The 25,706-nt window shown below is 40.6% G+C and overlaps 1 protein-coding gene across 2 annotated transcripts in view; it reads left to right on the top strand.

Annotated features, from left to right (window-relative positions):
* The window catches only part of VEGFD (vascular endothelial growth factor D), a 30,028-nt gene that overhangs the window by 3,487 nt on the left and 835 nt on the right, over positions 1-25,706 (top strand). The window contains exons 2-6 of one of the 2 annotated variants that reach the window (XM_027901357.1): positions 13,840-14,050; positions 18,014-18,204; positions 20,556-20,701; positions 21,804-21,904; positions 24,192-24,387. In XM_027901357.1, coding sequence (XP_027757158.1) covers positions 13,840-14,050; positions 18,014-18,204; positions 20,556-20,701; positions 21,804-21,904; positions 24,192-24,387 — 845 coding nt within the window. Of the gene's footprint in view, positions 1-13,839; positions 14,051-18,013; positions 18,205-20,555; positions 20,705-21,803; positions 21,905-24,191; positions 24,388-25,706 lie in introns of both variants that reach the window. The other variant, XM_027901356.1, reaches the window with a different exon arrangement.

Below are 25,706 nucleotides of genomic sequence, written 5' to 3'. Positions count from 1 at the left end.
TCTGCGGAAAAGCCCTGGTAGGCCTCTGCTGCTGCTCTTGGAGGCTTTTACATTTGGGTGAACTTTTTTCAGAGATAGCAGGAGACATCTGGGCCAAGAAAGGTTCCTCAAGTGTCAAAACTGCACACCTGTGATCCACAGCAGGGAAACACCAGACGTTTGCAAAGAGGAGACTGACAGAAATAGATAATATTGAATATTTGAATAGATAAAAGAGGAGTTTCATCCTCAACTGTGGTCAAACTATTTTGACAGAGAAAGCAGAAAAAAAAAATAATTTTGAGGCAAACATCTGGCATGGAAAGTTTCAGCCTGAACATTGAATGTCTGGTGGTGTGAGGCACAACTGGAGAACAGGCTTATGATGGGGAGGAGTGGGCAGCCTCAAGCAGGGGCAGCATATCCATGCAGGTGTCCAGCAGGGCTCGGCTCTGGAGCTGGGCTAAGATCAAGGCTGGCTGTCATCACCCTACCTTGCAGGCAAGTGGCTTGGTTCAGGGTGCCAACCTGACATACAAAGTCCTCATGGAACAGTTAGATTTCCACATGACTTTTCTGAAGACTGAGCATTATTTTTAATCTGTTTTTTTTCCATCAGGAAATGCTTTAAAAATTCTTTGTTGAAGTCCTGTCCCGAAAGTCTCTTACATTTTGGAACCCCTAGGCTAGAGAATTGCAGACTTCACTGTCTCTATTCCTGCTTCTCCCTTCTCCCCCCCACATTTTTCTTCTCCTAGAGAAAAGACAGACACAGGTTACTTTTCCCAGAATTTTAAAATTAGATGCAAAGAGCTATGTCCTATATTCATCAGACCTGAGGCAAAAAAAAACGATCCCTCAGAGCTGCCTCTGCCTTCCAACACCAAACCCACTTCTCTAATGAGGCTCCAAGGTCTTGATCTCTGAGAATTTGAGTCTCATTGCTCCTTGCCCTATTCTGCCCCTTTACATTATTAATGAAGTGTTGTGAGGCAGGCAAGAGAAGGGGACAACTGGTCACTCCCAAGTTAAACAGACTCACAGCCTTTTCCTTTTTAGAGGTCTTCTCCCCATGGTGAATCCTCTGTTGGTTTGTTGGAGAGACACCCACAATGGATAGGCCTGAGGAGTGTCACTGAACTATAAATCTGCTTTCTGATCAAAAGACCGAGGGTTAGACATGCTTAGCTGGGAGGTAAACATATCTGCTCTCTGCTACATGCACTGCTTTTCCACAGCTAAGTCTTTTTTACTTCTTCACTAAACATTGATAGAGCCTTGAATGGTCATTTTTGCTCAAACACATCTTCTTAGATTCAACAGTCTCATATTGTCACTGTAAACTGGACAGAGGGGGAAGCCACTTTCCAAACACAGCTGGTACATAGTCCTTGTCCACTGAAGAGAGTGAAGCAACACTTCCCCATCATCCTAATACTCTGGACCACCTAAGTGGAGGATACCTTGCCCTTGGGAAGGCATGGAAATACTGGAGAGCCATCACACCATGAGCGGAAGGAATCAGGAAGCTCTTTGCATCTCCCTTCCTAGAGCCAGCTGCAGTCTGTCTGTCTGTCTGTACAACCAAAACAGAGCTCTGTGAAGAAACCTGAGCAGCAGAGCTGGCTGTAAGCTTTTGTCTCTGTAATTACCACTGACAGTGTTTCTCAGATAGATCTACACACCTCTCCAATAACTGCTTGCAAATGTTGCTCCGTTTATAGAAAAGTTAGATTCTAATATGTCTTCCATCTCATGGGATGTCTTCCGCAAAGTCAGCTCCTGAAAGTACTGCTCAACTGCTAGAAAAAGCAACTGGAAAAGCCATTGGAAACAATTTCTCTGTTTAAACTAAGCTTTTCATCCTCAAATCCAGCTTCCTTTCAAAGTTAGGAAACTCTTTTAAACAAATATTATGAAATTGTGGTTTTCAGAAGTATTTTATTATCCCTGTTTTGTCACTACTGCTTTTGATTCTCTGTGATTACCATCTCTGATAGGCATGATGAGCCAAAAATGTGTGAAAATGTACTTGCTGCATTCCTGCAGAAGTGATGTTTGTGCTTTTCCTTCAGAAATGGAAAGCTACCAGGGAGGTTGTGAGGGAAGTCACTCTGTTCTGACTTATCTGCTACTGCCTTGACAAGGTACACTGAAGGATAAGAAAACAATCCTGTATTGTTACCGTGCCACACAACATCTTATCAAATTGGAAAGGGAACTACTAACACACTGCTACTTTATCAAGAGCAGTTCTTGCTCATAAGAAATAGCAAAAAAACTCTCTTCCAGCTGCTGATCCATCTCAGCTAGGACTGTAATGTCTGAGAATAGAGCAGAGCTTGGAAAAGTGAATCAGGTTGTGTAAATTAATCAGATGCAGTATTTTAGAAATGCATTATAATAGTCAGATGTTTGAAATTAAGACAGCAGTAATTAAACTTTGCCATCAGTTGTGGCTCACATCTGAAACCTTGTACAGTACTTTTTACAGTTATCCCTACAGTGGGATCTGTGTTTCTTTTAGACCTTTCTCTCAGGGTAAGTAAGTCCAGTTGCAAAACTGGCCTTTGCTGTTTCTAGGGCTTGGCTTTGAGATGTAGTCCCAAAAAGACTGTATTGATCAGCTTTGCTGGGGGGAAAAAACGACCCGAGATACTCTGCTGCAGGAAAGTAAATCCGATACAATAACTTTGCTACAAAAACCATTATTCCTTAGAGATTTCTTATTCCTCTCACAATGTGCCATTCTCTTATCTATTTCTCTGCCTGCTTCCTACCTCCCCAGCGTGTTTTGCAGATCTCCATACACCTTGTTGAGTGCCCCCACTACAGCTGCAGAGATCCCATTTGCCCATGAGAAGAAACAGCAGAATTACTTTTTTTTTTTAAAGTCCTTGTGAAAAAGCAATATATGGGTTTCCATATCAAGGAATAGCAGAAAAACTGCTCAGGCTATTTCAGTTTGCTTGCATTAGGAAAAATTCATCTTCCTGAAGGACAGCTGCGTATTTTTTACATTTAACATGTGCAACCACTCAGCTGGTGGTAGGACGCCATCTAGGGTCCTTGCTGCTTCAATGTAGAGTCCTACTGCGTACAGCTGACATGCAGTTGGACACGTGGGATTTGGCAATTCAATGTGGGCGCCACATGGATGGGTTTGGAAAGCTGTGACTGCCTTCCTTATTATCAGGATGTCAGGATGGGTTGGTCTGAGCCCTGCTTTTAGTCAGGAGGCATGCTGTGTTAGTTTTCAGAATTTGTGGTCACTGGTTGCAGCGTGAGCACTACTTGAGTGCAGCTCGGGAGGGAATTCTATTTGAGTCATGTTGAATAGTGAGAAAGTTGCATCATGTTACTATATCACATGTCACTTTGCACGTAGAGAATGTGCCATACTAACAGGCAAAACTTTTCACTTTAATTAGCAGTGTGACTAAGAAACTGTGTTAGGATACTTTCCTGAATTGCTAGGGAAATATTACTTAAGAAAAATTACAATTCCAGGAAAATGTGTGCATGTGATTGGGGTAACATAAGTTCATTCAGTATTGGCAATGGTTTTGCTTTGTGAAGTGACATTTTGAAACCCAGCTGTCCAATTGGCTAGTCACACTTCCAAAACATTTACTGAAGTGTCTTGGGGCAAATCCAGAAACCAATGAAAGAACTAACTGAAGGACCCTTCACCACATTAAAAATATTTTCAAGTACTAAAAGAATACATAGTCATCTGATTTCATCCAGGTCTCTGTTACTAAGCCATTCCAAAACCACTGTCCAAACCACAATGACTTCCAAAGAATGGACAAATATCAAAAGAAAGTGACTACAGCCTGGACATGCTTTTTGTAAACACATATAATATGCTATTTTTGACATGTGTGCCCTGTCACAGTGTTAGACCAGCACTTAACCTTGTGTATAGTGAAGTGAGTGGTACATAATGTTTCTAGCTGTACTCTGTATTGAGCATCACAGCTGCCTCAACACATTGCTGCAGTGCAAGACCATACAAACCAGCAAACAAGTAGAGGCTCAGAAAATGTACTGTAAGACTCCCAAGGCTGTCAGTAGCATTTAGGATGTATCAGCAAGTTGCCACACTGGACACTTATGACAAATCACCTGTGTTTTTTCACTTACCAAGCAAATATATTTTGAGTGATCACTTTAGGAGGGACCTAAAGGTAAACCTCTCAATGCAGAATACTAGGCCCGAAGAGGAAGAAACTCCATACCTTAGCACACCTACTCTTTCTTCCATCTAGCAATCCAGCTTTTCCATTGCAGCCAACAAAATGATGCACACTGAATGTTTTTACCTTCAAAATCACGTTCAGCTGCTGTGAGGATGTTTCCCATGAGAGCCAAAAGACCTGGCTGTGGGAAGAAGTTTAATGAGATTTGTAGTTGATACTCAGAATGTTTTCTGGCTGGAAAAAAACCTCCTCATTTTAGTGTAAAGATACAGCTGGCTAAAAGTATTTCGTTGGAAGAAGGATTTTGATAAAATATTATCAGTCTCTGATTGCTTTGGACATGAAAAATTATATGAATTCTTCTGAGATTTATGCTTTCACAAAATCATGTACAATTCTGATGCTTTCAGTTATTTGTTTTAAGTATTTTGATTTATTCAAGACAGAATACAGCAACTAAAATGTCTCATCTCTGAGGATTCTGATAATGTAAGCATGCTACTAAAGAATAAGAACTCTGTTGCTATAGCACAACAAAAGATCTATTCTAGTTCAAAAGGCCATTCAGAATATAAAACAGCTGTTCTCTTGAAGCCACAGAGTAGTTAATGTGATTTATTTATGAAGACATATCATCTTCAGCTAAAGTAGAAGCTGTTTTATCACACCTTGACCACAAACTTTAGGAAGTGGGTAATTAGGTCTCCAGCCTTCAGTGGAAGTAGAACTGGAGCCCAGCAAGGAAGACTCTCAAGAGGGGGAGTCTGGAGGAAACTTTTTACTACATTGAACATTAGAGATGGAGCAGTGCAGAACTTGCTTCTCAAGTTTTGAGTCTTAGTCAGATGGTGTACTGACAAGGTTTTAGCAAAAGAGGCCCTCAACCATCACATCTGTATCAATGAGAAATGTGACAGCCTCAGGTCAATGTCTCCCTGTCAGCCGCCTGTTACCTCATACAACACCTTATCAAACTATTAGTTTTATCATTTTATGTCCCTCGCAAACCTACAAGGAACATATCTGTCAGCCTTCCTGTAAACTATGGTGATCAAATGAATATTCAGCCTGGACAAGGCAGTGCACTGAGAGAGCAGGAACTTTTTAAAAAGAGATTTGAGTATTTGTTTACAACAGTCACCATTTGAAGGGGCTGCATGCTCCTGAAATTTCATCCATGCTTCTGATAATGATGACAAAGACTGTAATAGCCACTTAAAAATCTCATGACAAGCCCATCTGTTTCAGAGAACAGTATTAGTAGAAAGTCAAAATATCTAATTGTTTTTTCTCTCTGTGGTCATGTTCACTATAATTAAAAATAGCTTATTTGTGCACTAATAATACACAATGATGCTTCCAGAGGGGATACAGCCAGGGATGAGGCTTCATATATCAGAAACTCGTAGCTGACAGAGAATCAAAATTATGAGTTTACTGGAGCTGTTGAAAAGTCAATGCTCTTTCTCTCCTCAGAAATGAAATACAATGATGATGATAAAATTACTGGAAGCTAATATGTGTCAGACATGTGGCAGAGTTAGATGCCTCATGCTAGATGTTTATGGGGTGATGCAACTGCTTGTTGATAAGGCAGTAAGTGACTCCTCCAAGCCTCATGTTTTCAAGCTGCAGAAGATTCTCTCACTGTTTTATTATCTGTTTTGCAACACCCCAAGGATACAAGATGCTGTATTAGAGACAAAATTTGCTATGATAAAATTTGGCAATGGTTGAGCCTCTGCTATCTCAAAATCATGCTCCATCACTGAGCAATGTTTTCTGTGTTTTCTTGGGACTCTCTTTTGGGTGAATGCCTTCCTCTGTTTTCTCTTGTCTTTTAGTTTGGTTGTAGTCACCAGTTTAGGTATGATCTCTTTATTTTGTATTTGTACCTGACTCCATGTCTCATAGGAGACACAATCATGCTAAAATACTACTAAAAATGATAAAAAACCTCAAAGGAGTTCCTCTTACTGGACACTTCACGTAAGCTTGCCATTCTCACCAGGAAAATGTAGAATCTTTTTGTTGGCCTCACAATGGCAGGAGCTGCTCTATTTTCCTGCCAAGAGAGAACAAAACTTTTCCATGGGAACTCCCTTTCAGTTTCCTGGCCACATCAGCTCACAGTCTGTGTGCTGTGATCCACAGCATGGCTGGGCAACCACCCCGTAGCTTTGAGACAGCGAACGGAGTGCATTCCCCTGCCCAGCAGCTGCCAGGGCTGGCCTTCAGCCAGTCCCAGGTCCTTCAGACCCTGGTGCAGTTGCACTTCCTAGATGGTTATATTTGTGTACCTCATAAATTGCTTGTGCTTTGGATAAGGAGAGGGGATTTCATCTCATTTGACTGCTCTCAGTTGAGTGGGATTCATGCCCTCTCTCTACAGCTAAGCTGGCAATCTGCTGATTCATCCTTCAGCATCAGTGGAGAGGAAGAAGCAGTTTGGAGGCACAGTTTATTCCACAGGCTTTAAAGGGAGATGAATGTTCCCCCAGTGGACCTATTTTTCTCCATTAACTAAGAGAAGTTTCAGATAACTAGTTCATATTCAGTCAGGTGAATAGAATCAAAGAATCAGCTTATTTTTTATTTTTGATAATTGTGGGATGTTAGGGAGCTAACGACACTCTATCTCCAGAAGATGAGCCTGCAATTATAATCACCTCATACACTGTTGTAAAGACACCTTGGGGAATGCATCATGGAAGAAAAGAAGGTTATTCTCAGGTGCAGCATACACAGAAGCAAAGTTCCTTGGTATTTTCATGTGGCAATGAATCATCTACCCAGTATTTAAACTGGTTTGAGTCTAGTTCTGAGATTTGCCTTCAGGCAGCTCTGGCATGGGGCAGTTCACCTTCGGGTTGCATCAAGTCTTCGTCTTCCACACGATTTCTCTTGAACTGAATGCAGTTGCTACTGCTTCATAAAGCACACAACACTGGCATAAATGTTCAAAATGTCCTCCCATGCTGCCAGTACTCTTTGTGTTCAAGTGCCCTCACTTTGAGATGAAACTTCCACCCCTCCAGACTGGCTAATTTTGAAAGATTTAGTCTGACCTTAGTTTAAATCTTTGGCCAAGTTTGTGATACAATGGCATTAATAAAATCATCACTCTGTGTTATGCAGCTATAATCTGCTTTCACTGGCAAGATAAAGCTGTTACCTTCTTTTTATTGCTTAGCCACTGAGAGGATGGATCATAAAACAGTGCAAGGTTATTGAGAGGTTCCTTAATCATTTGTCCTGGCCCCGGACACAGTGAGAATGTTGAAAATTTCCACTGGTATTTATGCAGCACTTGCCATGATAGTATCTGTGACCCTAACTCAGAAAAACATTCCTTAATGGAAGAGCTCTTACACATGTTTAGCTTTAAGGAGAGGTTTATGTCCTAGTGTGGAGAAAGATTGTGAGGCTGGGGCTTAAGGAAAGTAGTCATCTGTGTAAAGCTTTCAGTACGTATTCTGGGTCTGTGAGTGTGCTTGAGTACAGAGTGAAATGCAAGCAGGACTTTCCTCAGATTGAGCAAAATACAGAGTTCAATCGAGCTTTATTTTTGCCTTCTCAGGCGCATAAAACATTATTCACCATGCACCTTTTTTCTTAAATAAAAATACTGATAGCTTGTGATGGCCTTGAAAATAGAATTGTAGAATCATAGAATTGTTAAAGTCAGAAAAGACCTCTAGGATCATCAAGTCCAACCATCAAGCCAGCCACCACCATGTTCACCACTAAACCATACCCCCGGGTGCCACATCCGCATGCCTCTTGAACACTTCCAGGGATGTTCATTCCACCACTTCCTTGGGCAGCCTCTTCCAGTGTTTTCTTAACCTTTCTGTGAAGAAATGTCTCCTAGTATCCAGTCTAAACCTCTCTGACACAACTTGAGGCCTCTTCCTCTTGTCCTGTTGCTTGTTACTTGGGAGAAGAGAACAACCCACACCTTGCTACAGCCTCACATGTATTCGTGTTTTAGGTCCTGAAATAAATTTAGGACCTTTGCAGGCCATTTTTTTTTTACTATTATGCTCCATATTTTTCTCTACTTTTCAAAATACCTCCAGGAGATTCTGAAACACAGCATTAATGCAAAGACCATTTGTGTCAGGCTGAAAGGAGGAGTGCATACAAAAAAAAAAAAAAAGTTTCCATAAAGGTGGATTTTGCTGGCTGTCTTGGACATCAGTTTGAGAAGGGTATTTTTTTTCCCAGGCAAGAAACCTAGGAGCTTGTCAAGGATGGAGAAAAGGTGCAAACTGCTGACCTGCAGGTATTGATAGGAGAATGTCAACACTAATACTCAAGAAGGAGCCCAGTTTGAACAATGCAGGCTATGTGTGGGATTGTACAACTGTATGACATGATGCATAAGCCAAATATTTGAATAGCATAAATCAACGGGGTAATGAACTCAGTGCCTGATTTAAGTCAGTGTCCAAGGTGGGAAAGGCCATTGAATGTACCACCACTTTTCTCTTGTTCCTCTCCAATGCTAACTACTTTTAGCGTTTTTCTGGCATTCAGGATTGCTAGGAAGAAGAGAGATAGTCCCTTATGGTTTCTTTTGGAAGGAAAAAAGTTGTAATTATCCAAAAATCACAATCCTAACCCACGTTATCATTTCCTGATGATGTTGCTCATAGCCCAAATAAAGGAAAACAGATATTCCTCTTTAGGTTGAAGAATAATTTTAGAACATAGGAGAGGTCAGTGTTTTGAGAAACATACAACTTAATTTATTTATGAATCTGATTTATCTCAAGGTATGGGATTTATCCATTTTTAGATCAGGTACTTACAAAAATGACATTAAGAGCAGCAGCAAACTGAGGAGAAAAAAATGAAGTACTTTAACCTACTACTTTGATATTTGTTATGAAAGAGTTCTACTCAAACATTTCTCACAGGCAATGGCCTTATGTCTTTGATGAACTACAGGGTGTACATTTATGGTACTGGAAGTTTAGGACATTTGGACTTTTCCAGTGATACAGCTCCACAGGTAATTTGTTCATTTTGGGAGCATGAAAATGACATTGCCCTGGCCCTTTCCCAATGACTCCTTCTTTAGTTTCTTTTTCTGTAAAGACTTAATGTATATTTTAAATTTTCTGAGGCCAAAGATCATAATTTTGCTACTTACATGTACCATGCAGAACGTAGCAAAGGTCTGCTCCACATCTCGGTTGCAACCATTACAACCAACAACTCCCACAACGGTGACAGCTCACCCCAGCTGACTGCTAAAACCTGTCAGTGTAAAGGAAAGTTGAATGAAGGCATGGAAGGGAAAAAACTGATATTCCTCTGCACCAGGAGGGTGAGCAGCACAGCTGCTCAAGGTACGTTTCATTAGACTCCCACCTAGCAGAACATGGGTAAAGAAGTAAAAATAAACAACATGAAACCACAGCTGGAGCCAAGAAGTACAAGATGATGAGAGCAGAGTGGAGAATGGGAGGGGAATCTGGAAGGAAGGACTATAGCTAACAGAGAAAGACTAAAAAAGGGAGGTAGGGGTATTTGGAAAGTGGGAAACAGCATGTGCAGATAGCTGCAGTAAGGAGAAGCAGACAGTTGGCAGTTCTGTTCCTCTTGCTTTTTGTGAGGAGTTGGATCTTGCAGAAATGTCAATGAAATGTCAGTTTGACATCTATGTATCTTTCCCCTGCTCTGTAGCTGAGTGGGGAGCTCTCCTCCTGTTTGAATGCTAATTTTAACTGCTGTCCACTTGATATCACTGCGAGGTGGGATAAAGTCCTAGATCATCACACGACAGGTAAGTCTGGGACTCTGTTGAACATAACACCTTCCTCCAATTTCACATTTTGAAACATTTATTTACATTTCTGTCCAAAGCTGCACTCTTCTAAGTGGGTCTTTTCAGTCAGCCAGAGTATATCTATACCTAAAGACAGCTTGAGTTTAAACTGCAATATATGAAAGAAGTCTCCACATCTGCATGGTGCCAGCAGCCTAAGACACTTCACTCATCTGAAACCATAAGAGGTTCTGTGCTTTCCTTTGTTGCTGTCCTTTTCAGAACAGCATGAGCAGAAATAGATGCTTTGGAAAGATTGAATGACAACATGCTATTTGGTGCTGCTGTGCTGCAGCAAGAGAGTGCCCAGTGGAAGCTGTTGAGTCTGTAGGGCTGTGTCCTGCTGGTGGAGCTGACACATCTTCCACACTTTTCATTTTTTAAGCTTCTAGTTTTGAAGCTTTTAAATTGTGGACAGCCACCTCTGCGGTCAAAGTGTATCAGGATGAGGGATATCCTCCTGGCTGCTGAACAGTCTGCTGGGTGCTTTAGCAAGGGTTTAGAAGAACATTTAGTCTCAACTGAATCAAAAGAAAAAACATAAGATGCTTTTCACTGTTCCTGTTTTGGCACTTAGCAAGGATTAAAAAAAACTAGGTTCTGCTCTTCAGATGTTTTATAGCCCAGATAGTTATGTTGAGATATGTTTGACCAAATATCTACCATGCTGATACATCTTGCGATCTGGTGAGCCTGGCCTTGCTGGGCAGCCAGCAAAAAGACTTTGAATGTGAGTTTAAATGAATCATGCTCTAAAAGGGTCTATATTTCTCTGTCCTTCTACAGAGGAAGCTGAGAGCAACTAGCTCACAGAAAAAATAGATGTCCCCACTGTAAAAACCTACAACTACTTGAGATTCAGACCTCCCTTAAAAGCCAGCAGAGCCTTCAGCTCACTATCTTTTCCAGTGTCAGCAATACCCAGAGGCACAGGTCATACTTTATCTTAGTGGTGTTGTTGTTGTGGGAAAGGGCATCAGGAAATTCTATACTGGACAGGGAATCCTGTGAAGAAGTTATAAAGTCATCTGTAAAATCTGTTCCCTCCTGGAAGAAGCCAAATATAAGAAGAAGGAATACAATTATTCTGGTGTTGTCACGGTAGGAAACAGCCTATCTCATCAAACTGCAGAGCTTGCATAGGTGTTAGGAAACATGAAGAAAGTAGGGGCAACAGATTTACTTCAGAGTTGAATAGCCCAGGCAATGTTGAGCAGAGCTGCATCTGACAGAGAAGTGATACCTTCCAGTTCCAAGGGCCCTCTGTGAATTTTGCACAATCATGGTTTAGTTAATTAGGATACATTTCTGATGACTGCAGAGACAGTTCTGTAATGAGCACTGCTCCTTCCATTTCCTTTGACCATACTCTGCAATTTCCAGTATATAAAAACCAGTAAGAGAAGGAACAACCTGAATACATAGCTAGCTTTGTCAGTACCACTATGATGCATCAATATCAGAGGTGGGTTTTTTTAATTGTCAGAATTCAAAGCCTATTGGAGATGCATTTTTTTGGTATAATAATGACCTCTACTAATCACCTTTTTATACAATAGTACCTGTGAAGTCAGTTAATTTCAGTGTATTCTGTCGACATTAAGGAATTTGTATAGCTTTAAAAATATAACCCCCCCTAAACCAGTACAAATTCTTGTTTTAGATAAAGCCAGATATCTTTGCTTATCATGAGAAGGCATGCCAATTTTTTTCTATCATTTCATCTTAGGTTTAGAACTTACTTTGTTGATATAAGAATCGTGACAAGAATCAGGTTTAGTGGTGAAAATGGTAGCGGTGCTGGCCTGACAGTTGGACTTGATGATCTTAGAGATCTTTTCCAACCTTAACAATTCTATGATTCTATGATTAATGAAACCCCTTGATATATAAGTAAAAGAAATGGAAAAGCTAGTTGTTCCAAACTACTGACTCTTACAAGAAGCACAGGGATATATCTTCTAAGTTACAGAATACAGGTTCTCTGCAAATTCAGTCTAGCAGAACATATTTTTTACCACAAACAGAGAGAAAAAAAAATTCAATGATTAATAGAGTTCAGTTTTGATATCTTTGGTCCCATTACCTTGCCAGTGCTGGTCCTACACTTGCATGTTTTGCAAGATCAAGGAGACAGTTTGTGAATGGGAGTGAATATAAGCTGCGGTTCTTAGAAAAAATAAGTCTTGACGCATTGACCTCGAGCTGAATTTCAGCTTTCCTGGATCAGCAAAATTCTGGGCATCTTGTTTGTAAAACTATCTTGAAATTGAGGTACTCTTGCTAAGTATTCACATTCCTTCTGAGCTATTTGTCCATAAGTACTGAGATGGGGTTTCGAGTTTTTACCACATATGAAATGCATGAGAAATCATTCACCTATGAAGCAGCCATCTCTATAATGAAACATGTCAGCTTGCTAGGGCAAAGTATAATGTTCTGTATGGGCATAAAAGAAGAGCAAATAACTTATTCTGAGTTAACTACACAGGGAATTTTAGGTCAGTGGGAAGGTAATTACCCAAAAACGAACTTGGCCCATATGTACAGGCTAACATCTGTATCATTGCAAAATAAATGCCACAGATGTTTTAATAACAAGTAACAGATGCACTCAGTGCCTTGGTTTCAGATCTCATCTAAAAATCTTCCTCTTATAGGTCACACTTTCCCCACCCCTTCCCCAGTCCTATACAGAGCACTTCCTTGCTACTGGTTCAGACTTCTGTCTGCTGTACATCTCATTGACAGCCTCTTGTACTGCAACATTGCTTTTAAGAGCTGGCATTTAATTATGACAGCTGGCACCGCAGCCCTTTATTTTCAAGTAAAAAAATACAGCTCTCTGTATGACCAGGGAGTACAGCTGAGAGAGCACCAGCCCAGTGCAACACAGACATTTACAAAGATAACCTTTTACTTGGGTTGGAGGCAATGTTTTCAGCGGATCTGGTGAGTCAGTGGAAATAAATTCTCAATGCCTTGATAAAGGCACAAACACAGATGTGAGAAAGCAGTAGCCAAAAGAAACCAGTATTGTTATGGGGTGCTGTGCTATATTAGATGTTAAACAGGTATTTTTAAAGAGAATACCAACTTTAAGCCAATGAGGTAGGTCTTTGTAAGGAGCAGATAGTGGTCATGAACATCATGCAGGTGGAAAATGCAATGACTGTGCTAATGCTGCTGCACAGTCACAGCCCTGAGGCTGGACGTGAGGCTGTGTTGGCTGACTTGAGCAAGACCCAAACAGTAGTCAGAATGGGAGAAGGCAGATGCATCCTGCACTTTGCAGCATGCTGAATGCTGTGTTTGCCTGCCATGTGGATGGGCCCTTGTACTTAGTGCAGCTTCCAGATACATCGCCTGACCCTGCAGTGGTGTCTCATGGCTGGAGCCAGAGTTCTGGCACCTTGAGGTGGCTTGTTGCAAAGCCACATGGATTAGGCTCACCAGCTGAACTCATTCGGGTTGCCTGTGATTCACACCGGCAGGACTGGCCAGATCAGGCACAGCACTGATGTGATCACTGTCTGCCAACTTACCTGTGGAGAAGGGACACAGTACGGTGTGCATTTGTCAAATTGCTCTGAGGGCTGTGATGAAGTGGGTATCTCCCCTTTCCAATTTATATGGGCATAAATCCTGCAGATCTGGTGCTGCACACTGTCAAAGCCCTGGACACCTCTGTGTGCTGCTGTTTTCCCAGGTACTCTCAGATGTCCTCAGTAATGTGCTGTCGTTTGGCACAAGTGCTCCATGCATTGGGGACAGGATGTAAAGGAATGGCTTTCTGACTTCACCCTTTCCTTCCAGAGGACGTCTCTGTCAGCATTGGAGCGGTCAGAACAGCAGATTAGGAGAGCATCCAGCCTGGAAGAGCTGCTTCACATCACTCACTCGGAGGACTGGAAGCTGTGGAAATGCAGGTTAAAACTCAAGAGTCTGGCCAATTTAGACTCACGCTCTGCATCACATCGTTCGACCAGATTTGCTGCTGCTTTCTATGACATCGACACGCTGAAAGGTGGGTGCAGTCTGATCTGATCTCAGCTTCAAGTCCCCTGATTCTTGTGCAGCAAAGCCGTAAATACAAAGGGCTTCCTAGAATACACCCATACTGGAAACAACAAGGCATTAGTGGAAAATGAATGTGTATGAAAAAATGTCAAGCAGTCTGAGTACACCTCCCTGTACCATGCAGGGATTTATCAGTCCACAAAAGAAGTCAGTGTGCAAAGACTGGATCAGAATGATTGGCAAAGGGGCCAGCCAGCAGCATTGTGCTACATCTCAGAACTTGCTTGCAAGCATAAATGAATGAACTTTACTGCAGGCATAGAAATCCCTTTTTTATTAGGTGTGCTCTGATACAAGGCACTGCATCAGCAGCAGTGTCTGGGTGGGAGTTGAGAGAAAGAAGGTATTGTGCTAACCTTGATCTATTTGAGCAAGTTTCTCCAGAGAAAAGTAGATACTGAAGCAACCAAACAGCAATTGAAAGTGGAGAATCACAATCTACTCCTTCATCTGGAGCAAAAATGAATATTATTCCTTGCCGCTGAAAGACTCAAAAGACATTACATGTTCATGGATATAAAATAAGGGATCAGTTACTATATTTTGGTCTAGCAAATGGATATTTTACAGAAAAGCAACACTGTAGCCTAATTAAGGACAGACAGAGCTAATCTTTTTTGTTGTCTTTACCCTGAAGTGATATGATCATATCACTTTCCCCTTGGGAAATCAGATATTGCTGATCCTGTTCCAATACAACTTTTACAACAATCCCAGCCACATTCACACACTATTACTCATCTAAATTATGTCTGAGCAAAGGCCTTAAACTGCTCCTCTGAGCCACAGCACAGAAATGCATATACAAGTGCCAGTCTGAAAAGGGCTTTCATATCACAGGCATGTTTTAAAATTTCTCTCAGAAATTTTGTACAGAAAACAAATTACATCAAATACACACCTTTGGAACAATTAAGATGGCTTTAATTAATGATTAACATTTTGTTTATATACCTTTATAATTTTAGTCAGCAACATTAAAAATCCATAGAGTTATTAGAAGTGGTACCCAGTGCCAAGTGCTGTAATTCTCTATTAAATTACAGAATTCTCAGTAATACTCACTATTGATCATTTAGTGAGCACCAGCATTTCCGCAAAATTAAAATATTCCTTTTGTCAAAACACCATGACAACAGAGGATGCTATCAAGTGTTGTTGAGGCAGGACGTATTGAAATGGGCATTTTTCAATGGCAGAATAATATAACTTAATATTTATAATGTAAATATGTATGTATTTATTTATAATGTAAATAATGTTGAGGTAACAAAGTCATAATGCCATTTAGTGTGCTATGATTAATTTAAGATTGTCACAGGGCTGGAACACCCTCTCCTATGAAGACAGGCTAAGAGACTTGGGGCTGCTAAGCCTGGAGAAGAGAAGGCTAAGTGGAGACGTAATTTCAGCTTTCCAGTAACTAAAGGGGACTACAAGAGAGATAGAGAGGGACTTTTTCCAAGGACATGTAGTGACAGGACAAGGGAAAATGGCTTTAAGCTGAAAAAGAATAGGTTTATATTAGATATTAGGAAGAACTTCTTTACTGTGAGGTTGGTGAGACACTGGAGCAGGTTCCCAGAGAAGCTGTGGGTACCCCATCCCTGGAAGTTCTCAAGACCAGGCTGGATGGAGCTTGAAGCAACCTGGTCTACTGGGAGGTGTCCTTGCCCATGGAAGCAGGGTTGGAGCCAGAGGATCTTTAAGGTCCCTTCGAACCCAAACTGTTCTATGGTTCTATGACTATAACCATATAGATACAATTTTCTACTTGAAAGAGCTATTAGGTTGCTTCCTATTTTGCCTTTGAAAGTCTAACTCTACACAGAGATGTCAGCTTTCTCACTTAAAGTCAAATCACTGAAATTCAAGTTTAAAAAAGTCTGTTGGGTCATAATCTCCATTCCTCCATCCAAAGTGGAATTATCATAGGGCAGAAACTACATTTGTTCTAATATCTTAGTATGTTCAAGATACTAAAGCTCCTTTTAAAAAAACCCAAGCCTATAAACATGTATTTCTTTCCCACATCCTTTCCAGTCATTAAATAGTGACCTTTTTGCCAAGGGCATCTGTTTTGTTTTAATGAGAAGTTTTGATGAGAAGGCTGGGTTGAGACTCATCATTGTTTCATTAGACCATCTTCCACAGCACCCTCAACTCCAGCAGGGAAAATTCAGGACTTTCTTCCTCCTTTCTAGAGCTTTAACAATGAATTAATTGAAAGTTTGTGTAACTTTGTCTAATCACAGCCTCCCGTGAGCAGCTCAGCTCACTCAGAACTGCAGCACTTTCAAGCTGGAGTCCCTATCAGAGCCAGATTTCTCAGGAACTGCCCTGTGCTTGCTCACAGGAAAGATCAGAGTGACCACGATGCTTCTGAACAAGACACCCACTTCCTCTAACAGCCCTTCTGCTAAAGAAGTGGTTAATAAAGTGAGGATGTGTTCTGCTGGAAAGGTCATCACTGCTTACACTCATTGAAGTGACATCTGAAGTGATTACATGCACATACCATAATGACTTTGGCAATCACTTTATTTTCTATTTTAAGGCTACGATTAGATTGCTATTTTAATAGACTAACACTATTCTAGAAAATTCTATTAATTTCAGTGATTCTTCTCTTAATTTATCCTGTAAAATCAGAATTCAGACTCCAGGCTCTTATTTCCTGTACTCTTTTTATGACTAGGAAAGGGAGTGAGTCAACCCTGGAGGAAGGACTGTAGGAATAAACAAAATGGAGTTGAAGAAAAGTTGAAGAAAAAATTAAAAAAAAAAAAAAGGAAAGGAAAGTCAGGTGGGACAAGGAAAAAAATTAATGCTCATCTGAAGGCAAGGTAAAATATGTAGGTTTAAATTATTTCAGATTTCTTTTCTCCAGAACTTCCCTGTAAACTTAGGTACTCCTTTCACAATATTAGGAAGGTGAACTTCAGTGGAAGAGAAAGCATTTTTTTTAATAGTGTAGAAGTTGTCTTTGATCTTTCACAAGCCTGATGGACAAGCGCAGATAGGAAAAATGTTTTTCATAATTTTAAAAAGAACTTAAAACATAACCATTGATGACTTGAGTAATTTCATAACTTGAATCAGGTAAGCAAAAGCCAAAAAAAGCAGGGCCACTTCTTAAGACACAGGATTGTATTATGTTAATGTCACTGTGTTCTCTGTCTGATTTAATCAGTTAATGCATTATTTCTTCTCACAGTCAGAATGTGACAGATCAGTCAAGTCAGTATTTGAAAGATGCCATAGTGTTTTGAATAGACAAATCATGCTTGAATTCATATTCCTGTTATTCAGACTTGAACCTCCCGATGGTACTGAGGTGTGAGATTGTTTGTCTTGGATTTCCTCAGACATTTTGGAAACACTGCTCATTGGCTGACATCCAGTAGGAGTATTAATACCCACTGACCAGAATCTGTTAATCATTAAGGTGCTCTTGCACTCGGGCCCAGGCTCTACTGAGAGTCTGCGGTGGGGTACATGGAGAGTGAGGATAAAATCACAATAAGGAAGGCGACTCTGGAGCGAAGGGGAACAGGGTGTGAAGCAGTTTTTTTCAGACACTGTGGAGCTGGGGGACTCTCAGCTAGGGGAAATCGATGCAGCTGTACCTAACTCACTGGAATTAATGGAGATTTTGGTCATCTGCATTGAAATCTAAAGACGGATAAATGCAACAACCTCTCTGCCAGTGCAGCTGGTGTAAGTTACTGGGATAATTTTGAACTCAGACTCTCTCTGGTTCTCGGATCGATCCAAGTAAGTGCAAATTGATCCAAGTAAGTGCAAAAGGCCTGCCAGCACTTCATTTTAATTTAAATAATGCTTCTGCTTCACTAATCAAGAGGCTTAACTTTGACATAATTACTCATAAAAATGGTGTTTTCTCCAGTCATAGATGAAGAATGGCAAAAGACTCAATGTGTGCCAAGGGAAACCTGTGTGGAAGTTGCCAAAGAGCTGGGTACAACAACCAACAAATTTTTCAAGCCTCCCTGTGTGAACGTGTTCCGATGTGGAGGCTGCTGCAATGAGGAGAGTCTGAGCTGCATGAACACAAGTACAACTTATGTGTCAAAAACGGTAAATGAGACTATTCATCTGTTTACTTTTTACCCTGGCTCTCCAAAAAGGGAGGGGAAGGAGGATGTTTGGTTTCTGAGATCCTGTTATGAAAGATCTGTCTGTGCTCTCATAACAAACAGAAGAATTAATTTTTTATCCATGAAGAGTGAATGCAGCATGTGTAAATGCAACATTCACGTTGCATTATTATAAATGTATTATATATGTGTAGAAATGGAAAATCAGGCCTTGAGAAAGTGACTGCAGGCTCATGTGATGTTAAGAAGTTTAATCCTTCTATAATGTATTGTTACTTGGACTGGGGACCCCTTGAAAGTATTGGCTCATGGGAATCCTCTGTATCAAAGGTTTAAGAGAGACCCCAAGAAATTTTGTTATGTGGGGCCAATGCATTTCAAAATTACTGTGCCAAGAAGGCTGGCTAGTAATTTTGGAAGTGCAATTTTGTGATCCAGAAAAGGATACGCTTTCATCAAGAGAGACCAGATGCTCCTAATTAGAATGCCTCAGGATCTGAATGTCCCAAATAACAAGTCCCTTAGGAGAAGAAAGGCTTAAACCAATTGTCAATTACTAATTATTACAACAGGCAATACCCCATTTTTAATGACCAATGCCAAAAAACTGAGCACAGAGTAGCCAGAGAGCTTCTTTCTGTAGATTCCCCTTAGAGGCTATGTACAGAGATATCTTGCTCCCGTGGACGACTGAGCAGAGCTCCAAGTTTAGTACTTTCAGTCCACTCCCGGGATGAAACAATCTGTGTTGATCAGCAATCTGATCTAGTGGGTGGCATTCCTGCTCATGGAGGCCGAGGCGGGGGCGGGGGGAACTAGATGATCTCTAAGGTCTCTTCCAACCCAAGCCTTTCCATGATTCTATGATTTATACCCACAGAAGAAGCATGGGAAACTTCATCTTCTGCATTCCTACTTGACTTGGCATAATAAATGAAGTTCTACTTAAGAAAAAGACTTTTCTTTAAATCAGAACAAAGATCAAGGGCAGTTGTTTTAAAAAGAAAACTGAAGCCTTCATGGGGAACAGGTCCAATTCACTTCTGTATTTATTTCGTGTTTGTTGGAATGTAATTCCACTGTGTCTGGTTGTGCTGCAATATAGCTGGAGTAAAATAAATCAGGGCCTGTCCTTCTTGCGTCAGTGCTCATTAATTGCTTTCATTCCACACCAGAAGGAGAAAGCTGTTATGAGCTGTTGGCCACACACAAAAGACATCTGATCAGCTCAGGGAGCTAGGTCAGGCTAAAATGTATTTATTTATTTATGTGTTTTTTTTGAGCAGCAGTTCATAAGTTTGTTGGAAAACTGCAGTTTTGCAGAGCGTAACATTCCTTTAGCATCCTTCAAAATAAGCATTCCCTCAAAAGCCCCCAGATAAGTTCCACTTCTGGATACACCACCATCAGTCCAGATTTAGTCACCTAATGGAATTATTCCCATATTAGTGAGAGCATTTTTTCTTTTCTTGGTGTAAAATATCCACTGAAGGATATTAATGTCATCTCAAGTTAGATACTAAAAAACCTAAGTTTAAGTAGGTTCTAAGCACTCTGGCTTAGGAATACTCAGTCCCTGCATGTGGATGCAGCATTAAGCCAAGACATGCTGGCACACCAAAACGTACTCAACATTTTAGTTTCCATGGGAAGGAAGCTGGTTTGGGAGGCAGCAGGGGAGTGGATCACTTCAACACTCCTACACGTAGCTGTTCAAGGAATCAGAGCCTCCTTGGTGCTACTCAGACATTACCCTTTACAGTTTGGATGCACTGAAAGCAGGCTGCTTTGTTTCTTAAGCTCCTGCTATAGTCAACAGAGGGATGTTTCTGGGATGATTCCCTGCAGAAACCCAGCTGAAGCAGAATGAATTTTCCTCTGTTTACTAAGGTTTTTTCCCTCTCTCAGGAGGGATGCATACTGTGATTATACCTAAGGACGGTTAAATAGCTCTCTCCATAAGTGGTCGAGATTCAACTGATGATATAACAGAGGACAAAATTCCCAACACCTACCTCTTTGCCATTTGGCCCTAGCAACCAGAGAAGGTTTTTGAGTTTGTTTGCAAACAATTTTGAGTGGTCTTCGGTGTTTAATAGCTGGTAATGCAGCACTAGGACCACCATTTTGGGAAATTCCTACATTGGTGGGCATTGGTTACTCTTCAAAACTCTCAAGTGCACTTCTGGTCATTTATACTTATGAGAACCATCTCTAGAAGAGAGCAAGGGTGGTAAAAATGATGTCAAAGAATAAGAGGTTTTTGTTTAAAAATCAAAATATTAACTGCGTAATGGAAACTGAAAAATAAATGTTATTTCACCCACCTAGCTCTTTGAGATCTCAGTTCCCTTGACAAGTGTTCCTGAGCCTGTGCCCATCAAAATTGCCAATCATACAGCCTGTAAGTGTATATCAAATACCCAGCACCACCAGTATACTATCATACGAAGATCTGTCCAGTATCCAGAAGAAGACGGGTAAGTGCCCTCATTTGCAACCTACTACATGTGTTGAAATTATTTTGTTATAATGATGCATTCTCTTTCTGTTATCCCAACAGTTTTTCCAAATAACTTGATTATCACTCAGGGTTAGAAAGTTTTACTGAACCTGGTGAATTATAAGTGAATGGACACCAGAATCCAACAAACTGTAGGCCAGTTTAGCAGCATCTGGAGTCATTAAGACATTTAGGTGCTTGAGCAGGGACTCAAAGTGCACATATTAGCACTATGCTCCACTGGAGCTATTTGGGTATGCATAGACTTTTTTCAACCTGACACAGCAATTCTGTTCATGCATTATTTAGCCAGGGCACACTGAATTATGTGCTCAAGCTAAAGTCCTCTGCCAAACCTTATGGCATGTCAGGTCAGAATCAATGTGAATCATGGCTTTTCACTTTTTGATCCAGTCCTGGTTTGCATCTGTCAGGCTCATGGGCTGGAGAAAAGTGACCTCACATCTAACTCCAAAATAACTCCATAGTTGTGCCCCTGGTGAAAATAGGCTACATCAATTTAACAAAGGCTCTGCAAACATGAATAGCCTGAATGACTCACTGGAAGTCAGCTCGGGTGCCTCTGTCAAGCCCTGTGTATGGGTTTGTCCCATAACTGCCCTTCAATTGGACATCTGGGATGGGCAAAGGTGCCATTTCAGCAAAGCCACTCCAGCCCTTCCTCCTGCTGGCCACTCTAAATTCTCTTCCTAGACACAGAGAAATACATCAGCCTTCCATCGGTTTGAGGTCATTTTCTCTGCGCCAGCAACTCACGAAGTCAAACTTGCCCTCTCTGATGTTGAAATAGTCCATTAAGCATGGTCAAATTTAAAATGGAGCTGCACCTTCTGGCAGCATGGCAAAATTGAATATACAGTTACATGGCACAAATACTGCAGGACAAAGACTACTCAGCAAACTAGCAGGCTCTTTTTGCCAAATGACTACAGTGATGCACCTAATTGTTTTGGGGGGTTTGTTTGATTGTTTTTGGTTTGGTTTTTGGTTTTGTTGTTTTGGTTGTATTTTTTTTTCTTTTTTTTTAAATTTTTATCTCAATTTTGTTTTTCTTCTAGATGCCCCTTTACCAACAAATTTTGCCATAATGGATGGATCTGGGATAGTGACAAATGTGAATGTGTTATAGACACACAGCACTCCAGCAGACGAGAAGGTAAAGACAGAATGACAGACACTTTTGCATACTATCTCCAAGCTGCTTGTGTCTCATTTGGGGTTTTTTCTTACTCTTTTTTCCACAGAGAGAGACAGTTTTTATTCCACATCTCTAAATATACTTGGATTATGGTGTGGAAACTCAGCTGAAAATAAACACTCATATGTGCTTCCCCCCATCTCATGCTGTTTGCTTGGATGTTTTGCTCTCTCTATATTAGCAAACTGAATAGGACATAGGAAAGTATTTAAAAGAGTCTGTGAAGTAGTCACCCTGAATAAATTTTTATTTTACAGGGGCCTTAAATTGTCTAATGGGCATTAGAGAAAACTTTTTAACTGCAGGGAAAAAAATGCCCTGGAATATATTGCATGGAGCAGGTGCTGAATATTTATTATGGGAAATTCTTCAGAATGTACTTAATAAGGAATAAGATAGGTAGAATCAGCTGTGCCTGCTAGCTGTAGTCAGCGCCAAAAATTATATGAACTCTCAAAGTATTTGAGTATTTTTATGATAATATTAAGTTATTTAGGAAGCTTTGGAACTGATATGCCTTATGTACTCAGGAGCATGTGTGTATACACCTTCAAGTCTGTGGAAGGAAATTTTACAGGATAAAATTTGTGGAAGAGAAACTGCTGCCCTTCGTCCTCTGCTTCTCCTGTAAATTTTTAATCTGCCAAAGAAATTTGCAGGAAATATTCTGGGTGGTAAATGCGTAAGTCTGAAGATACTGACTGGCAATAAATATTAGGAGAAGCTAAATTTTCTCCAAGTCCTGTTTAAGGATTTTAGAAATTGTTTTTCTCAGGAAATTGTACTGGTCAAAATAACATGGTCATAGCGCTAGAGCAGACAAACACAGAAGGAAACCCTGCCTTTGTGGTTTGACCTACATGCACCAAGCTAAAGAATCCAAGGCTTTGGATAAGAATAAGGCAAGTTGGTGAGCAATTCCTGGACTAGCAAACTAAAATAAAACTAAATAATCTCATAAACTGGTCTGCTGATTAAAAAATTCTAATGTTAATTAGCAAGAAATCAGTTGCATAGTGGTTTCTGTTGGATATTTTCTTACTCTGGATCAGATCCTCTGACCATCAGGTTAGGCAGTTAAAATCAATTCAGGCTTTTCACTCAAGAAAGGATTAGTACTCTGTATTTCAGATAAGGTCCAAATGATGTGAATAGCCAGAGTCCTCTTAACTTAGCCTTTTGTAAGGTCAGCTTGGAGCATTAAAAATTGTGGTTCATTGAATTATAGCATTCGTTGAACTAGACTCAATACTTCCTCAGAAAAAATATCATTCTCTGAAGTACATTGTGTTTGGCAAGAGCCTGGGACAAAATAACTTAAAATCTGTCTTTGAGGTTGAAACAAAGTGAGATTGAAATGCTCTGCATCACTTCACACAGGCCGAGTTTTATCACCCCAAGGAAGGGGTTTATCTTCCAAGAATTTTGGGCAGATTCTTTCCTCCCTTCTAATAGGCCTTGGCTTTTATTCTGTCTGGATATTGGTTTTCCAGCATTAAGTAAATAATAATGAAGGTTTTTTTTGAAGTAATGTGCAAGCCTTTTCTGGCCACTGAGATCAGGTGGCAGAGGTCACGGATGCAGGTTACATTCCACAGGTTAAACCCAAAAGCTAATTGTAAAACTACAGGAAATTACATTCCCAGTGACATGTTATATGCCATGACCTTTAACTGGGGATGTGCTGCTTGCATTTTAATAAAGCTTTCACAAAATGTGTTCCCTTTTTGCTAGGATTAGCTTCATGTTATACTCCAGATGTGTATTTTGAGGGAAGACAGATGAGGTATTAGACAGTGTGTTCCCTTGGCTGGGGTTTTGTTTCTGAAACAAAGTATTTTATTTTTAGCTGACAAGTGTGCATATGTTGAAGGGCTAGGCCAGCTTATACCTTACTAGACATAGCATTACTCCTTAAAAATTTCTGCAGTGTATGTGTAGTGGTGTGTCTGTAGGGGGTCTGGTAGTTTGCATGGATGTGTCTTTTCGTCACAGGTATAGACTAAATCCTGTGCTGGGTTCAACCCATGAGAAATAGCAATATTACAGCAGAGTGAAATAATCAGCCCAATCCTCTCAAGTCCTTTTCTGCACTGTGCATTACAACAGAAATTCTGAAGTCTAGAATCTATCAGAGAATACATGTGTGAGCCCCACTGATTAGAGAACAGAGAGAGTTAGTCTCTTCAAACTCAGGATTTAGTCATGTAAAGCTTACTGCTAAAAGATGTATGTGCTATTGCAGGACTCCCTTCTCTTGCTGAGCTGGCTATGTGTGGACAACATATGGAATTTGACGAAGAAAATTGTGAATGCATCTGTAGACATAAGTGTCCCACAGATTTCTTTCAAAGTAAAGAGAACTGCAGCTGCTATTTGTGTAGGGAGAGCCAGGAGAGCTGTGCTCTAAAACACAAGATATTTCATGCTGAAACCTGCAGGTAAGTGATCCTTGTCATTCAGTGTCTACACTGCAAGATCTGAGTTAGCTTGCCTAAATGTTAGAAGTGCAAAGTGCTGAATTGGTAAGGAGGTCCAGCTGGGATTAAATACCTCGCTGAAGTTAGGGAGATAATAATAATGGAGATTATAATACTTAACTCATAAAAGGAATCTAAGGTTTATTTAATTGTGTTTTAAAGAAATCTGGACAAGGCTGATATTCAACTATCAATATTTATTACTTTTCTTTCCCCCAATCTTAAGGGAATGATGGTTAAAACTACACACCTGAAATTAGTTTTTGCAGTGAGATACTCAGTCGTGCATTTGTAGGTAGGCAGAACCCATCCTGTGTTCTCTGTGACAGCTGAATGCAATCTCATGGATGTTTAGGGACACAGGCTCCCTAAGTTGGCACACAGAGCACACAGCATATTCCTTATTCCTCAGAGCAAGTGATTTGCTAGACCCAAAGCAATTTTGTACACATACAAATCCACTCCATCAGCTCCGACTCCACTGAGAAGCAGTAAAATTTTTCTGGGGCTACTATACTGCATTTCCCTAATTTTTTTGTATAATTACTTTTGAGGTCTCCTTGACAAGACTCAGATAAAAAACACGCTCCTAAAATACCTGTTTTCATGCATTAGTTTATTTTTGAAATTTCCCAGAAAGCCTTGGTGACATGTAGAGACCCACAAGCCTGCAGTATCTCAGTCTCAAAGTTTATGTAAAGAGAGTCCACTTCCAGTGTCATTGGGTACCTTGGCAGAGCTGCAGCTCCCTGAGTGGTCACCCACAGGGTCAACTCTCAGAGACCTCATAGGTTCATTCATGGAGAAGACTCTGTGGAAGGAGTAACCTTTGCATCTTCAGGTTCATCTTTGAAAATAAGGACAAGCAAAATAGTTGACGAGCACAAAAACAGCCAAAACAATCAGCAGAGCTGAAAGTGAGCACGAAAGACTTGGTCATTTATGTGCTTCAGACAGGTGGGAGGGGAGCAATGCAATCATCTGTTTACATGAATTTGGCTTCTAGAAATTACTTTAATCTGGACACAGGACTTTAATGCCAGACATGTATGCCCAGTATTCCTGGAGGAGCAAAGCTGAAGCATCAGGTGAGATAAGGTACTTTGCAGAGTTTGATGGCAGCACTGTCCAGTGACGACACTTGGGACTTGACTGCTCTCAGGAAATGAAAGCATCACCTCAAGAAATAAAAGGATCACTTAGGTCATAACTGTGGACAAATGGACAACTGCACGTTGCTGTAGACAACAACATGTTGCTGTAGACAGTAATTGTCAGCC

The sequence above is a fragment of the Empidonax traillii genome, unplaced genomic scaffold (assembly GCF_003031625.1).
Source record: "Empidonax traillii isolate 1590-97213 ecotype Southwest subspecies unplaced genomic scaffold, ASM303162v1 scaffold778:size296861, whole genome shotgun sequence".
Classification (NCBI taxonomy): domain Eukaryota; kingdom Metazoa; phylum Chordata; class Aves; order Passeriformes; family Tyrannidae; genus Empidonax; species Empidonax traillii.
This window is presented reverse-complemented; position numbering and strand designations above follow the sequence as displayed.